This window comes from Aythya ferina (assembly GCF_964211825.1).
Source record: "Aythya ferina genome assembly, chromosome: 1".
Lineage (NCBI taxonomy): Eukaryota > Metazoa > Chordata > Aves > Anseriformes > Anatidae > Aythya > Aythya ferina.
Genome location: NC_140296.1, coordinates 205,710,569 through 205,727,112, shown reverse-complemented (window position 1 = coordinate 205,727,112; position 16,544 = coordinate 205,710,569). Strand labels below are relative to the sequence as shown.

Here is a 16,544-nt window from a genome sequence, read left to right as displayed (position 1 = left end):
CTGGAGATAAAAGTGGGGTGAACCGGAGCTTGGCTGAAGCCAGCAGCCCCCAAAAATGAAGGGATTTGGGGTGGGGTGGCCACAACCCGTGGGCAGGGCGCTGAGGCACCACGCGGGGCATTTCCCCTGCTCGTGGGGTTAAAGGATGGGGGAAAGGGGATGGGAATGATGTGGGTCTCGACCCCAGCCCTGTCACCCCACCAATGGTGGTCTTCTTTTTTTTGAGGGGGGGGGGTTTAGCCCCAAAGAGAAGCCAAAAAAAGCTCTGGCAGCCACCCAGAAAATTGGGGGGGGACATTTTATTGGGCTCGGCGCGGTGCTGGGGGACACGCGGTGGCCTCTATCCCCTCCATGGACACAGGGGGATGCATTTTGGGGGGAAACCCTCATGTCCATCAGCATCCCGGGGGGGAGCAGCATCCCCAAGCCCTGTCCCACTGGGGTGGGATGCCCGCATCCGACGCAGATGCTGGCTGGTGATGCTCCGGCAGGGATAAAGGAGGATTTTCCAGCCCAGGATGGTGGAGAGAAAGCAGGGAGGGGGTGGAAGGGCTGGGGGCCACCACGGCCTCGGTTCCCTATGAAAAAAAAACAAAGGAAAAATAAAATAAATAAAATAAAAAATAAGAAAACACCGCGAACATCCATATTTCCAACCATTGAGATGGGGGAGAAGGAGAAATTTGGGGTCCCATTCCCAGGGAGATGGTGACCCCCCCGCCCCCCGGCTGGGCGCAAAGTGGTGTCAAAGCAAGTTACCTGCGGGCTGGGGGATGAAGGTCACTTCTCCGTCATCATCCTCACGAACTCCTCGTAGTTGACCTGCCCGTCGTTGTTGCAGTCGGCCTCCTTGATCATCTCGTCCACCTCCTCGTCCGTCAGCTTCTCGCCCAGGTTGGTCATGACGTGCCGCAGCTCCGCCGCGCTGATGTAGCCGTTGCCGTCCTTGTCGAAGACGCGGAAGGCCTCGCGGATCTCCTCCTCGCTGTCCGAGTCCCTCATCTTCCTCGCCATCAGCGAGAGGAACTCGGGGAAGTCGACGGTGCCGCTGCCGTCGGCGTCCACCTCGCCCACCATGTCCTGCAGCTCCGCCTCGGTGGGGTTCTGCCCCAGCGAGCGCATGACGGTGCCCAGCTCCTTGGTGGTGATGCAGCCGTCGCCGTCGCGGTCGAAAAGGGAAAAAGCCTCCTTGAACTCGGCGATCTGCTCCTCCGACAGCCGCTCGGCCATGGTGTCCCGCGCTCCCCGCTCGCACGCGGCTCTGCCCCGGCACGCAGCACCGGCGGGGAGGCGCGGACGGGGGCCTCCTCCCTCCGTCCTCCCTCTCCCGGAGGAGGAAAAGGAGGAGCTGAAGCCTTCAGGGAGCTCCTTGCTCGTGCAGGTCCAGGCAGAGCCCGGCTGCCGACGCTGACGGGGATCTGAGTCAGCCGTGATGCCTCGTCCGGGCTCCCCGGGAACATCCGCGTGGCCCCCGGGGGGGTTGAGGTGGCCGTGTGGAGGCTCATGCCCTGGTTAGTCAGGGGTTAGCCCCAGGCTGGGTGAGGGTTAACCACCTCGTGACGTCCTGCTTTCGGTTTTTGCTCGTCTCTCCCGGCAGGGCGTGCAGTGGGGTTCAGAAGCACGTGGTGATGAGGTCAGTTTTGCTGTCCGTCTGTCTGTGTTCATCCATCTGTCTGTCCAGCCAGCCAACTGTCCATGCATCCACTCAGCCACCCGACCATCCATCCTTGTGGCCTTTCTTTTACCCATCTACATTCCTTCCATCCATCCATCCATCCATCCATCCATCCATCCATCCATCCATCCATCCATCCATCCAATGTCAACTATCCATTGCTATTCATCCATCCATCCATCTGTTTTCAACTAAGCATCCATCCATCCATTGCCATCCATCCATCCATCCATCCATCCATCCATCCATCCATCCATCCATCCATCCATCCATCCAATGTCAACTAATTATCCATCAATCCATCAGTTGTCAACTAACCATCCATCCAGTCATCCATTTATGTATTCATTCATCCATTCACATGTCCATCCATCCATCCATCCATCCATCCATCCATCCATCCAATGTCAACTAACCATCCATCCATCCATCACCATCCATCCATATTCACCCAACCATCCATTTATGTATTCGTCCGTCCGTCCGTCCATCCATCCATCCATCCATCCATCCATGTATTCATTCATCCATTTATGTATTTGTTCATCCATCCACCCACCCACCCATCTCTTCCTCTTTTTGCCACGTGCCCAAAACAGCCAAGCGAATGCCACCACCTGGACCAAGGCCCAAACAGACCAGATGACCCGGCTGCACAGCAGAAGATATTTTGCCTTTCTGGGCTCCAGGAAAACAGCACTAATTCTCCCCAGATTTCCCCAGCGAGGAATGAAAGCTGGGACTCGAAGGGAATGCCACGAAACAGAGGCGACCCATGGGATGACGTGGGAAGCGGGGCCTCCAGGTGGGACAAAATTTGGGAGGGGGCGACCAGCTTGAGGAAAACCTCACCTGGAAAAATAATAAAAAAAAAAACAAAAAACAAACTCTTGGCACGAAAAGCGTCGCAGAGGCGGGGAGGAATTGGCTGAGCCCGTGCTGGGAACCTGTCTGGCGAGAGGCACGACGTTTCGGGGAGGGGAGGCGAGGCCCTCCCTTGGTTTTCTGCCTGCTCTTCTGCTCCAAAATGAATCAAAAATTGTGAAAGAGCCCCGGGCGGGACAGGAAATTGCTGGGCTGGGGAGCGGGGGCTGATTTGGGGGTGGCTGGGAGAGGCTGGCACCGGCAGATATATATATATATTTTTTTTTTGGGGTGTTTTCCCAGGTTTGGGAGGATTTAGGAGGTTGTTTAAGCCGGGGGGGGCTCGTCTGAGCTCCAACAGGAGGGGGGCACCAGGGTGGTCTTGATAACGGGAGGCTCCATCCTTGCCTTGGTGCTGAGCAACGCTGGAAGAGGACGGAGGGGTTGCTCCTCTGACACCTCCCTGGCCCCGGCATCCATCAATTCCCACCACCAGTACCCACCAGTACCCACCAGTAGCACCCAGCACCTCCCCATCTCTCTCCCCCATCCCCACCCATCCCCTCCCCATCACCCTCTGCCTCCCCCTGCCCATCCCAAATTGCCACCCAATCTGGGAGGAGGTCAGGCCAGCCCTTGATTTTGACCATACTTAATTACAACCTCATTAGCACGGCACTTAATTAACCTCCTCAACCTGCCTGCTGGCCCATAAAATCCTGATGGAGCAGGGGGAGGACCCTGCTGGGTGTCAGTCTCATGCGGTGTTTTGCTGCTCAACCCCAACATCTGCCTTAAGGCGGTCTGACCCCCAAAACAGCTAAAAAAATCCCCAAAATGAACGGTTGGAAGCATCCTGATGAATTATCCCGACCCATGTGGCTTGCACCACAAGCGCAGATGTGTCTGGGTTTGCTTTCCCAGACAAGTTTTTGCGGTTTGTGGTTGAGGTTTTAGTGAGGTTTCCCAAAAAACGGGGGCGAACAACGGGGTCTGCGTGCCCCAAATTGGGTTTTTCTAACCCAAAAGGACCTGCCAGATGTCCCTGTGGAGCAGAGAAGGGTTGGGGTGCCGGGGAGGTGCTCGGGGCAGGGGTGTAGGATAAGGATAAGGAGGAGAGAAGAGGAAAAAGAGAGAAGAGGGAGAGGGGGAGAAGGAGGAGAGAGAGAAGGAAAGAGGAAAGGGGGAGGGAGAAGGAGAAAAGGAGAAGGGGAAGGGGAAACGGAAGGGAAAAGGGAAAAAGGAGAAGAAAAAGGAGAGAAGAGGAAGAGGGAGATGGAGGAGAAGGATAAGGAGAAGAAAAGAAGAGAGGGAGAGGGAGAAGAGAGAAGGAGAGGGAGAAGGAGGTGAGGAAGGGGAAGGAGGAGAAAAGGGAGAGAGGGAGAAGAAGAAAAAGGAGAAGAAAAGAGAAGGAGAGGGAGAGAGGAGAAGGAGAGGGAGAAGGAGAAGAAAAGAGGAGGGGGGAGAGGAGAAGGAGAAGGAGGAGAGGGAGAAGAGAGGAGAAGGAGAAAGAGGGAGAGGAAGGAGAAGGAGAAGAAGAGGAAGATGAGAAAGGGGAAGGAGGAGAAGAAGAAAGAGGAGGAGAGGGAGAGAGAGAGGGAGAGGGAGATGAGGGAGAAGGAGAGAGAGAAAGAAGGAGAGAGAGGAGGAGAAGAAGGAGAAGAAGGAGAAAAGGGGAGAAGGAGAAGGAGAAGGAGGAGAAGAGAGGAGGGGGGAGAGAGAGGGAGAAGAAAGAGAAAAAAAAAGAAGGAGAGGGAGAGGACAAGGAGAAGGAGAGGGAGAAGAGAGGAGAAGGAGAGGAGAGGGAGATAAAGAGGGAGAAGGAGAAAGAGGAGAGGGCCAGGACCCGCTGGCAGCCAGGCAGCCCCGGCGTGTTTAGTCTAGCAGAGCGAGGGCGGAGGCGGTGGCCGTGCTGCGGTTTCGTCCCGGGGAGCGCGTGGGCCCAGCGCCGAGCGGGGCAAGGCGGCTCACGGCCAAGTCTCGGCTGCGTGAAGAGCAGAGCGAGCTCTGTCCGCGCCTCGCCGCAGGATTTCCTCTCCTTTGAGGCCGAGCCGGGTGCCCCCGCAGCTCCCCGAAGCCTTTTTTTTGTGTGTGTGCGTCTGCAAAAGGAGCTTTCCTTCAAGGCGCCTCGCTCCTAAGCCTCCCTCCAGCTTAAAAGTCAAATTAAGGGGTTAAAAATGGGGAGGCAAACACAGAGCCGTGCCCTACGCGGGCAGCCTGCAGATTTTGGGGTGATTTCATCATCACCACTCATAATTCGCCTCCGGAGAGGCTCCCCAGGGTGCTCCCCAGGTCTGTCCAGCCGTGTTCTCCTCCAGCTCAGGGATTTATTTCTAAACGCTCACTAAACGGGGCCACCTTTTTCCCCGCCGGGGCTGTGGGGTGGCTTGGGAGCTGTTTTTGGGATCCAACGTAAATTTCCTTTAGCTCTGCGTTTGGAGAAGTGCGGGTTGGTGTGGGTAGAGCCGGTTTCTTTCCGCGGGCAGCCGCACGGTATCACTTCACAGCACGCAGGAGGAACAAGGACAATTAATACTCGGGTTATCAGAGCTCAGGATGAAGAGAAACACGTGCAGGACACCCAGGGAAGCAGCGAGGACTCGGTGTGCCACCAGCAGGGCAGGGCAGCGACCATCACCCCTGCTCCCTTTTCCCCTGAAAGCCCAGGGAAGCAGCAGGGTGACTCAGGGAGCTGTGCCCTTTCCCAGCGCCCGCCTGTCACCAGCCATAAAGCCCTGGCTCGTGTCCTGCTGGGCCTCAGTGGTTAAAAAAAAATAAAAAATAAAATAAATAATAATAATAAAAAAGAGTAATCATGACCAAAAAGATGATTTTGAGAAACCCACAGCTTCCTCACGAGGGCTCCGGGGCCCAGCCAGGTGCCCAGGGTTTCTCCGCTTCCCCCGTACCGCAGCCCGATAACCCCGATGGCATTTCGGGTGCCCTGCCCATGAAACAACTCACGCCAGACGAGGAGAAGGCTGTCGCAAATTTAATTGTACTTGGCAATCGAAACTGTACAAGACATTTACAGAGAACCACACGGCTTCGTGTCTATGTACACCTTTTCCACCCACCTCCCGCGCCGAGGGACGGGATCCCTCGCAGCCACCCGCGGCGCGGGGACGACAATTTGGCTTCGAGCGGAGCTGGTAGCGCTTTGTTTCTCCCAGCTGGCTTCTCACACCAATTCTTTGGACTGCTAGAAGGCGGCAGGGCCGCCGTTACGACTATGTACACCTCTACCTCTTCCCTCTCCCCATCTCCTCCGCCGCAGACGCTTCCCTTCTCTACCTTTCTACCACATGCAAAATCCTCTCGGCTGCCTCCAGCCTGCCCCACCCCATGGAAGGGGCTTCATTTTCACCAAACAGTAACTACAAAAGCTACTTTCACTCCCTTGCTATTCCCCTCTACAGCTGCTGCTCTTTTTCCCTCCCCAAACCCTTTGCAACGTGCCTACAAAACACCTTTCCTACCCCACCCCGTACAACGCAGTTCTCTTTCAGGAGTCCAGAGCTCAGCGCAGCGCTAACGTTAACGCGCGCGCGCCTCCGAACCAGAAGGATCAAGTACTTGAAAGGAAATGCCAAGTCTGAAAGACTGAAGGTGACGAAAATACAAAAGTAAAAAAAAGAAAACCAAAAAAAAAAAAACCCAAACAAGTATTTGAAACAAAACCAACTAATAAAAAAAAATTAAATATGCGGCAGGTTACATGAGTGAAAATGAGGAATGTACAATGAACACACCAGGAGGAAAGATTCCAGTAGGTAAATTGAGAACCTGTTGAACCTGGGGTCTGATTTTTTGTCCTTTTTTTTTACAAAAAAGATGGAAAGTCACACGGGTGATGATAACCAGACACTGCAAAACATGCACTATTCGAGGCAAAAAGAAAATGTGACTCCAGCTTTCGGGCCCGCTTTAGAAGGGCTCCCGCAGCACGGATCCAAAGTGTTCCCCTGCAGTGGGACGCCACCAGGCTCGTGGTGAGGGCACCAACTTCTGCTTTAGGCTTCCCGTTTCCCGGCCTCAATCACCACGTGGCAATCTTTCAGAAACCAAGGTGTGCTCTTCAAAAAAAAAAAATCTGCCGGAAGCAGTCAAAAAAAACCCACGAGGGCTTCTGAATCACAGACTAAGAGCGTAAAAACAGGGTCAAGAGTGGTTGCTTTAGGAAAAAACAGACTCCAGTTCAACAGTGTTAACTGTATACCAGTAGCTGCCATTACAACACGAAAAAAAAAAAGACACTTCTGTTCAGAAGAGCAAATCCAATCATGCTCACATGACAAGAAAAATGTACACGGTATTTATAAATAAACAGTCTTCTGCTGGGCTCTTCACACCAGCGTTTCTTTCCGCTTGCTGCTCAGCTGCTTCTCCCTCGTTTTCCTGTGCCCCGCGAGCGTTCTGTGCGTTTTCACGCCCTTGGTTTCCTCCGAGTCCAGGACGGAGCCGCACTCGGCCGCGCTCTCGTCCAGCTCCATCTCTGTAACCCCAGACTGCCTCCTCTGGGCCCTGACGTTGGGCACCGAGGGGTTGTTCTCCTCCGTCTCTTCGCTGAGCTCCGGCAGCTCCGGCAGCTCGGCGGCGGCTGCTGCAGTCGGCTGGAAGGGGGCGACGGCGGTTCGGATGCAGTTGACCCACTGCTGCTTGTGGAAGACGTCGTTGGCCTGCAGCGTGTGGGACTGGCCCGAGGAAGGGTCTTGGAAACGAACTCGGAAGATATTTTTAGCTGGAGGTAAACAAAAGGAAAAAGCAGATCAGTTCCTAGCTCGGTATTTAGAGATTCAGGCACGAGGCGAGCAGCCCTGCCTGACCCGCTCAGCTTCGGGGAAAGCGTTCAAAAATCCTACAAACATTCTCCCCCCAAAAAAACCCCAGCCTGGTCGCACTGAAATAGATGTTTTCTAATTTTAGCTCCGACCGCGAGGCGCCGTATGAAAGTTTATGGGCACCAGATCTAACACTGCAAGGCCCAGCAGTGAGTCTAAAGGTGGATACGGGCAAGGCACACGCCCACTGGGATCATCCTGATGGAGATTTGCTCTCCTCACCACCAAGTGAGGATCCCCAGACGGGGTTGGGCCGTACCTTTATCCGAATTGCCAAAAGCTCCTCGGAAGGATCCTCCCATTTTCACATCGCCGTCCTGCAGGTCTTCGAGGAGCAGCTCCTGGACGGGGATGGGCTGGCGGTACACTTGGTAGGACTGGCGCTCGTTGCGAGTCACCGGCCGGGTCAGAACCAGGATGTCTTGGAAGAGGAAGACGTAGAGTTTCTGAAAGGGAAAACATATCCATGTATGAGCAAAGCCTTGTGCTCTGTGCAAAGCAATAACACACCCTCTGGAATTCAAGGCCACCTCAGCTCGAGTCTCACGCCCACGGTAGCTTCCTGACAGTTGTTGGTTACAGTCACTCAGCACATACAACGCTTACATCATCAGGTTTATTATTTTGTGAGCCTTCAGAATTGATTTATGATTTGCAGAAGGTAAAGAAGGGGATAATTAGAAGCAGTTTGTTTGCTGACTACACAAAATGCTTCGTGTGTCCTGCAGCGTTAATGGCTGAATTAAACAAAAAACCTCAAAACGACCAACCGAAAAATAACACAAAGATTTGATGTTTTAAACTGAGGTTACTCCTGTAAGCCAGGACAAAAGGCAGCAAAGCCTGGAGTACAGCAGGGTCTTTCAGCGCTGCTGCAGGAGGAGATAAACTCTTGGCAGTTCATCTCAAAGCCAAACAGGCTTCTGCAGGAACACTTTTGTTTGGAAGAGCTGCGCGCCAGCCTCCACAATGGGGAATGTCAGAGCACCTGAAAGTAAACAGGCAGCAGGAAATCCCTTTTGATGGAGTGCTAGGGCACAGAGCGCACTTTCTAAGGTAATTTTGTGCTAATTATTTTCCAGCTCCTTGAAGGCCAATTGTAGAACTGTCAGCAGGAAACTTTCCCTTACAGCCTGCAATGCAGCCTGCCATCAGGTCCTTTTTCCTCGGCTTTTTAAAGCGTAGGTAATTGTCTAGGCTAACCCTGGGGATGGAAGGGCTCCTGGTCCTGCTACCACAAGGAGTTTCAAATTGCCTTTAAGGGAAGGTTTTCAAACCTGAGAATTAATTACCATGAACACGAGGGACTTACATGCCCATTTTTATTCTTCAGCTCCCCGTGGCACAGCAAAACTTTGCTGCTTTCAATCCTCGGGTCCTTCTGCTTCTCATCCAGGTATTCCAGCTTGTCGATGTAGTACTGGCACTCTGACTCCCCCTTCTTCAAGTTGATGTCAGAGAGGACTCCTTGGATTATAGATATCTGAAAAATAAAACATTTATAAATGATTAGACAGGGACCTATGGTTGCGTATCTTCTTGTATAACTTCTTTTATGTAGTTATTTTATTTAAAACCTCCCCGTGATGAGTCCACGTGGACTGATCACCCATTTGCTTTCACAAGGGGTTACTGTCACAGATTTATGTGATCTGAGAAAGCCACCCCACAAAACTGCTGGGGTTTTAAGGAAGCTTTCTGGAGCTCCAGAACGACATGGCTCTGTCAGAACAATGCTCATGAAATCGCTGTTACTTACGGCTTCTTCCAGGATCTGGATATCAGGATGGTCTTTGGGAGTGTGCCTCAGGATCTCTTTGAGGAGCAGCGGGTATTTGACCAGCCGACTTCGAGGAATGTCCAAAAAGCTCCAGAGGTCCAGCTTGCGGCTGAAAGGAGACTCGAGGCAGCGCTGAAGGAAGTCCTGCACTCTCCGGTCTTGTTTCTTCTGATCCAGAAGCGCTTTGGCTGCCAGCTGATTGCTACAGTAACCTTTGTAGGCATGGAGTCTCGGTAACTGCAGGAGAAGAATAGTGTTGAAGAGTCAAATTCCATGCAGGAAAACCAAATCACATTAACGTGTCAAGCTTGGGGAGTTCTACTTCCCTCACTGAGATATCTGGGCCCGATAAAAAAAGCTAACAGATCATCCTGTATATGCAGCTAGCCTTTTGTGAGGAGAACAAGGGCGTCCTACATTCAGTGCCTTTGAAGTTCAGATGTTTGAGATTAACAGCAACAGCACTACTGAGCTCACATCAGTTGCTAACAGCCTGGACAATGTAGACATTTCAAACATAAATCAGTAAGTAATTGCAGTCGCACTAGTGCGAGTCTCCCAGATGAAATTGTGGCCCATTACAGCTGACAGAGTCCCATTGTTTTTGGGGCAGTCAGGATTTCCGCCTCAATCTTTCACTCAAGGCCACAAAAGCCCGCAGCTTTTCAGCTTCCAGTTTTAAATGTTCTTTAAGCTCATAATCATTGTCAGCCTGGTGTCTGCAGAGTTCTGTACTCACCCACTTCACGAGAATGGGCCCAATCTGCTCCACTGTTCCGTCTGGTTTTGTTGCTTCTCCTAAACTTGCCAACAAGTCTGGAATTGAAACGCAGAATTAGGAACTGCCACAACGCCTCAGAAAACTATTCTGATGTGAGAAAGCACCGAGTGCAACTCCTAGTCAATGTATCTGGTTGTTCTTACCTTCATGCAGAGGAATATAAGAATCCAGGTCCCCAAATATGTGGGTGAGCTCCTCCTCGGACATGATGGAGAGTTTCAGCATAGGATCATGATAAGCCTGTCAAAGAAAGTCCGTGTTAAAATGCATTCAGATCACCCACAGCTAAAAGCTGACGATGTAAATATAAACCCAGGGGATGTATCAAATGCAGGATAGATTTGAAGTGAAGCCGAAACAATAACATTGACTTGGGTGATGTTACAACATCGTTTTAACAACTCTGTATCACGGCGTCAAGGCCTAAAAAGGAGAAGGGCTTTCCTGCCTGAACTGTTCTCATCTGGGAGAGGAGCTCCCCAACCAGCTTTGCACAGGACTGCAAAGCCCGATTGTTTTAGGGCCGAATTTGTTGCAACCAAAGCAGCACTGGTAGCACGACTGCTTGCTTCAACTTTCCAGGAGAGTTTCCAAAAGGTGGATTCTGGGCCTGACGCAGCCGATGTGTAATGTTTGCAGGGGGTAAGTAAACTTAATTATCTGCAACGCCATTAGTGACTGCAGGAAAAAACCACTCACCTTCCTGGCAAGTTTCAGGTCCTCAATTAGGTCCTGCTCTCCTCTGGACATTTCATAGATGGCCTGTGAGGAGGGGGATAAAAGCATTGAGGGTCATTTTTAATCCCCGTTTTCCTCTGAAGGAGCCTTTCAGCTAACATAATGTACGTCCTGTCTCCTCGCTTTTGCCATCTGAATCATTTCATGCCACCTGGGCATGAAAACCCTGAGTAAATCTGTTGGCTTTCCCAGCTTGGAGAAAACCACATTACCTCCAACTGTGTGAAAGCTCTGACGCTCACGCACAAGCCAAATTAAATATTAGCACCTTTTAAATCACTGCTTTTACACAGGCAAGTAGGAAAAAAACAAAAAACACAAAACCCAGAAAACCGCGGAGGTCAAATCCCAGGCGTCTTTAGTCAGCTTCTGTGTTGTCAGGAGAAGATTTGTCTAAGAACTACAGGGAAAAGGCAAGCCAAGGCCTCGCTGTTTGGCTCTCAACCAATTGTCAAGAGCTGGGAGAAAAAGACAGCTGGCTTTACAAGGAACCCGACTTTGGGTCTGCTGCAAAGCAACCAGCGTGGCTGGGGCTCAAATTTCACAAGCGCTGAGCACCCCTGTGAAAAAGTTTGGCATCTCTGAAGGGTCGAACTGGGGAGACGAGCTCCCTAGTGACTCGAGAGAGAGCAGCCTACCTTTTCCCATGCCTGGCACCGAAATAAATCTAGTGGTTTAGAAATGAAGGTGCACAGGAAGGCACAATCACCCACAGATGCTCGCTATTTCTTTTCCCACCAAGGAAAGGGACCAAGCCTCAGCTGCCTCTGCCAGTTCTTACCTCCTGGCGCTTGATTTCTTTGGTGCTCAGGGATTCTTTCATGTTGACGTCTAGCATCTCAGACCAGAGGACACTGTTTCTTCTTTTAGGAGGGGTGGGAGCAGCGGATCTGCTACATGACTTCTGGGCACAGCCAGGGGATTTGCTGTCGCTGCGAAGGGCGAATGACTGCAGGGATTAAAGAAAAAAAGAAAGAAAGTTTTTAAAAAAGAGCCTAGAGTTCAGAAGTGCAGCAGTATTACCCACACCCCTCCCAATCCTTCATCCTCCTCTGCTGCACAGGGCAGGAAAACACACCCAGACACTTTTCCTCAGATAAAGGAACACTTTAATCAGGCTGCTGAGAAGGACCCGAGGGCCCTGAGCCTGGCAATCTTTTCCGTGTGCCTCTCTGCACCGATCCAGCAGCAGCAGTGCTGGGGAGGAGAACAGGGAGATAAAGCTTGGGTTTATTTCCAAGGCATGAGGAAGTAAATAAATTGGGATCATAACGCTGCTCATACTGGGGTGAGTCAGACGGCAGTGGAACTTTGCTCCCGTGATCTACAGCGGTGTTGCAAGAGGCAGAGCAGCGATCACACCTGGACACAGGCGGTTCCTCGGGCAACACGTCCCTGACATCATCGCTCAGCAGCGAGGGCAGCTCGCTCCTATCTAGCCACGAGCTCCCAGAGCCTTATCTCAAGGGCTGCGACGGTTTACCAACACCGTTCTCCTTATCTGAAGTTTATTCCTGCTTCCCTCCCCAAGCCCTCGACAACACAGAGAGCCACCTCTGAACTCCTGAACTCTCCTTCATCCCCGAGCAAGCTTTCTGGCCTTGCATGGATCCTACAGGTTTTCAAAAGCTGCCTGGAAATCCCAGTGCCTGTTTCTGCCCCCTGCCACAGCCAGTATCACCCCCCACACGTCCACAGAGGACGAGAAAACTCTGCTTTTTACCTGGATTGTCTGCCCAAAGCGCCGAACTGCACCATTTCTTACAGGAGAGATCAAGTTCGCCAAGGATGTGACCCGTGCTAAAGGCCGAACCCGTTTATTGCTTGGCTCCTGTAAATAAAGCAGAGAACAAATTGTACTGGCTGTGACTCCCACTTCATTTCTCAAGCTGTCCAGGCAGGTTTAAAAAGCATGAACACCCCGAAGGAATGGGAAACACTGCAAAGAAAGCGTTTTGAAGTAGCCATTCATCTCAAATGGAAAGCAGGGGCTGTAAATATTTGTCTGAACTTTAGGGCTACAATTAAAGCTGCAAAAAAAAAAAAAACCTCTGCCCAGTGCAGAAGAGGCAAGATAACTCCCACGTCAGAATTCAGGATTAGGCTCAAACAGAAATAGACCGAAGCACTCTGCTGCTTGACAGGGCAGGCGACTCATCTAAAGATGGAGCTGCGATCTGCTGCGCCCTTTTATCATGTTTCCCTTTGTCGAAAGAATGTGTTTTTCCATTTTAATTTGATTTTGGAGAGAAAAGTAGCAGTCGGAGCCCAGGCCGGCCTCAGCAGCTCTTCTAACAAATGGCAAATGACCGCATGCTGAACATTCCTGCGAGGGCTACGCACACTCGAAGCAGATGAAGTTTAAAACCAAAAGGTTTTTTTACAAAGTTTCCTCCCCCTCCTGCTCTGCCCTTCCCCAGCGACTCATCATCGTTTTTCATCTCCGTGTTTAGATCTGAAAAGCAGAGCTTCTGCTTTTCTACGCCGCTAATCCACGCCGGGAGCCCAGAGCATTTTCAACGCTGCCCCGACCCGAAGGCTGCCAAAAATGAGGAAGTGTCCCCAGGAAACCTACCGGTGCTCGAGCTCTGAGCGGGTTTTAACATCACGCTGACAACCCCACGAATTTTGGATCAAGATATCGGGCTGTAGGATCAAGATATCGTGCCCAGGGAAGGTGCCCGGGTGCTCCTAAGCACCTGGCAGATGTTGGTGTGACTCACCAGCACAAGGAAGTTTCTTCGTTAGGATAAATTAATAAAAGCTTTTATTTTATTTTACTTTTTTGACTCCCGTCTCCCTAGAAACTTTCCCCAAACCTCATTAGGTGTTTTTGGTTAATTACAGCTAAGCTTCTCCTCTCCTGTATCAAAGACTAGAAGGTGAAGGCTTGCTTAGCTCAAATTTTTTAGCATCTCCATCTCCAGCCTGAGGTTGCAGGACTGGGAGCCCAAAGCCTCTGCTCCTGTGCAGCACCAGGAGCTGAAAGCAGAAAAGGGGAACAGGAACCCGCAGCGAGAGCTGGGTCCCAGTTAGGGCTGAGGAAGCCGAAGCAGAGCACCAAGACCTCTTGGCACCACTCAAAGGGTGTTTTGAGGCTGTGCTCGAAACGTTTGGGTAGTCTCAGGATTACAGAAGCGATGTAGGAAAGGGGAAAGCTCCAAGAGGGCACCCTCGAGCATGGGCCCGACCCTCAGAGGGTTTAGGAACAGCAGCGGGGACGCTGCAGGCACTTGGCCCCTCTGCCAGCCTCGAGCTTTCAGGAAACGTTGGTTGGGAAAGGTTTATCCAGCAGGCCGTGCTCAGGAAACGAGGAAACTTTAATTACTTACAGACGTTTCTGGCTGCAGAGAAAGGAGAGGTAATTCAGTTCTCTGAAAGCACGTATCCGTGGACTGGGAGAAAGGGGATGTGAGCCAAGAGAAGCCTAAGAAACTACAGGAATGCGAGCAGAAAACACACAGGAGTGAGCCACACACAGCTCGGGCAAGGCCAGGGGTATAAATAGCATGGAAAGGAAAAAATGTGATGCTGAAAATGAGCAGTAAGGAAGCTCGGTGCTTTAGGATGCTCCTAGGGTATTTTGTAGCCTTCTGGCAGCAGGGCCAGAAAGGAGATAGAGTGACACGGTGTGAAATGAGTGACACAGTGTCTGTGTGAAGGGACACGTGTGGATGCCTTCCCCGCACATCTGTGACACATGCACGAGGCCTGGCGGAGGGCATTCCTGCCTCTGCTCGGGCCAGGAGGCACAAAGGGGCTCCCTGTCCCAGCGGGACCTTTTGGAAGAGCAGCTGGGAGGCACCAAGACAGGCTGGGAGCAAAAAGCTCTGCTCTTGTGAGCAATCCTCTGCTCTGCAGAGGGAGGAATTTCACAGATGGGCAAGACCCGAGTGTTTTCTGTCCGTGCCCTGTGCTCCCTCGGGGTGTTTGGCCAACAGAAAGTCTTCTGTGCGCTACAAAAGTGCTCAGCAAAAGGCCGTTTCCCCTCTCTTGAAAAGAAATCCCACTTTCCGTCCTGTCTGGGACGGGAATGCTTTCGTTGCCAGCAAGCTGCATCTGTTTCTTCTTCTCCTTCCAACTCTATCACTCGATCCGAGGCAGGCAGCCCCCCTCTCAGAAGCCTCACCTTCCCTGTGATCTGCGTTTCAGCCGGGGGTGACGTGCTGCGAGCCTCCTCCGCCTGTGCTCGAGCTCAGCCGCGGTGTAAGCTGAGCCTCGGCGTGGTTCATGCTAGGGATAACTTTGGCTCAGGGCTTTTTTTTTTTTTTTAGTTCTGTACTTGCAAACAATGAGCAGACTGTCTCCACGCCGTATTCCTTACAGCAGCCCGGATTAGAAGCGAGTCTGCGACGTTTCCGTAGCAAGTTAGCAGCGGTGAGCACTACAGCCCCCACGTAATTAAACCCTGGGGAGTTCACAGCTCTCCTATTCACATTTTCCCCCAAAAAGGGGCTCTTGATTAGAAATGAATATAAATACGTTGCGAACGTCCACACAAAACTTAAGTCGTTCCCCCAGCAGCACGCACGCAACCTTTCCCCCGCGCTGGGTAATAATTAGTGGGTTTTACAGGGCTCATTTAGCAGAGGACAATGCTCCCCGTGCCAGCCCCGTCCCCGGCGCATACAAACTCGGTGACAAATCGACGAACCGCACGCAGCCGAGGTTGTATTAATTAAACCAGGTATGCAGAAGGTTTTAAGTCACCAACTCGAATATTCCTTGCCTGCAATCATCGCCACCTGACTATCTTTAAGATCCACGTGAAAGCTGAGCAAAGCTCCCCCTCGGTCCCGGCCACCTTTACCTGTGCCAGATGCGAATCCCCCACCCTCTGCCTTTCCCAAATCCACAGAGCTGCTCACCAAAATTGGAGCGTTCAGCCCCAAAATTTGGGGGCTCCTGACACCAAATGAGTACCCGGCACTGCCAGGAACATTGCTCAGGGGGCATTACTCAAGCCCTGATCCACAGCTTCACACCACACTGGTTACACTGTACCAAACCCATACATTTTAACAATCAGAGGCGATTTATTCATATTTATAAGTCCTGCCTTATTTCACTTCTCTCCCAGCACCCGTTTCCCCTTTTGCAGGAGGAGATTGCCCAAATGGGGTTCTTTTAAAGGCAGGGCTTTAATGTGGGAGCTGTGTGTGCAGCGTGCTGGCCACAGAGCCGCCCGGAGCTCCCTTCCCCTTGTCCCCGTGCAGGGCAATAACGCCCTGCCCAGCGCCACTGATCCCTGCCTGGCTGCTGAACTTTGCCTCCAGTCCCTGCAGGAGACGTGCCACAGCCTCCCCTGAACGCAATTACCCTCTCTGGGTAACACCAGGGTACAAAACCAACTCTCTCTATATATATAAAAAGAAAAGCCACCAACACTTGGGCTTTGGCTCCAGGTCCTAATAAGGCAAAATCCTGGCAGCGGGAGGAGACGGCGCACGGAGAGAGCCCCCCGGAGCAGCCCCGCTTCGCCCCCCGCCCTCAGAACGACCCTCCTGCAAGAACCTTTAACAAAAAATTGATTTTTTAAAAAATTTTAACTCACAACCTGCACCTCAAGGCGGGTCCGGACACCACCTAGCTCCTCGCCGCCCCCAAACCCACCTCTTTTACCCTCAAAACCCCTACGAGACCCCCCAAAAACCCGCTCCCCGACCCTTTTTTTCCCCCTCGTTCTTCATCTCCGGCTCACCTCCTGCTCCCTGAAGGCCTGATTTTGGGCGTCGATGACTCGGATCGTCCTCTTGACGGGCAGCAGCCCCCCGAGCTCGCCGGGGGCCACCATCGCCCCGCGCCCCCCGCCGCCCCCCGCCGCTCTGCGCCCGCCGCCGCGCCGCGCCCCGACCTCACCGCCGG

At 52.3% G+C, this 16,544-nt stretch overlaps 2 protein-coding genes across 2 annotated transcripts; both read right to left on the bottom strand.

Moving 5' to 3' along the window:
* Positions 1 to 469: 469 nt before the first annotated feature.
* LOC311430062 (calmodulin, striated muscle) lies at positions 470 to 1,230 on the bottom strand (the record flags this gene model as incomplete). Its single annotated transcript, XM_084506445.1, has 2 exons — positions 470 to 578; positions 760 to 1,230. The coding sequence occupies one exon, from the start codon at positions 1,228 to 1,230 to the stop codon at positions 781 to 783; it is 450 nt and encodes a 149-aa protein (XP_084362571.1). The 3' UTR covers positions 470 to 578; positions 760 to 780.
* Positions 1,231 to 5,515: 4,285 nt separating this feature from the next.
* Positions 5,516 to 16,493, bottom strand: LOC311429204 (neuroepithelial cell-transforming gene 1 protein-like). The gene is made up of 10 exons (XM_084505658.1): positions 16,381 to 16,493; positions 12,403 to 12,510; positions 11,461 to 11,628; positions 10,641 to 10,703; positions 10,085 to 10,181; positions 9,900 to 9,976; positions 9,140 to 9,397; positions 8,693 to 8,863; positions 7,640 to 7,826; positions 5,516 to 7,280 (listed from the first exon to the last, which is right to left on the bottom strand). Exons 1-10 carry the CDS (start codon positions 16,471 to 16,473, stop codon positions 6,886 to 6,888), a joined length of 1,617 nt encoding a protein of 538 aa, XP_084361784.1. The 5' UTR covers positions 16,474 to 16,493; the 3' UTR covers positions 5,516 to 6,885.
* Positions 16,494 to 16,544: the final 51 nt, after the last annotated feature.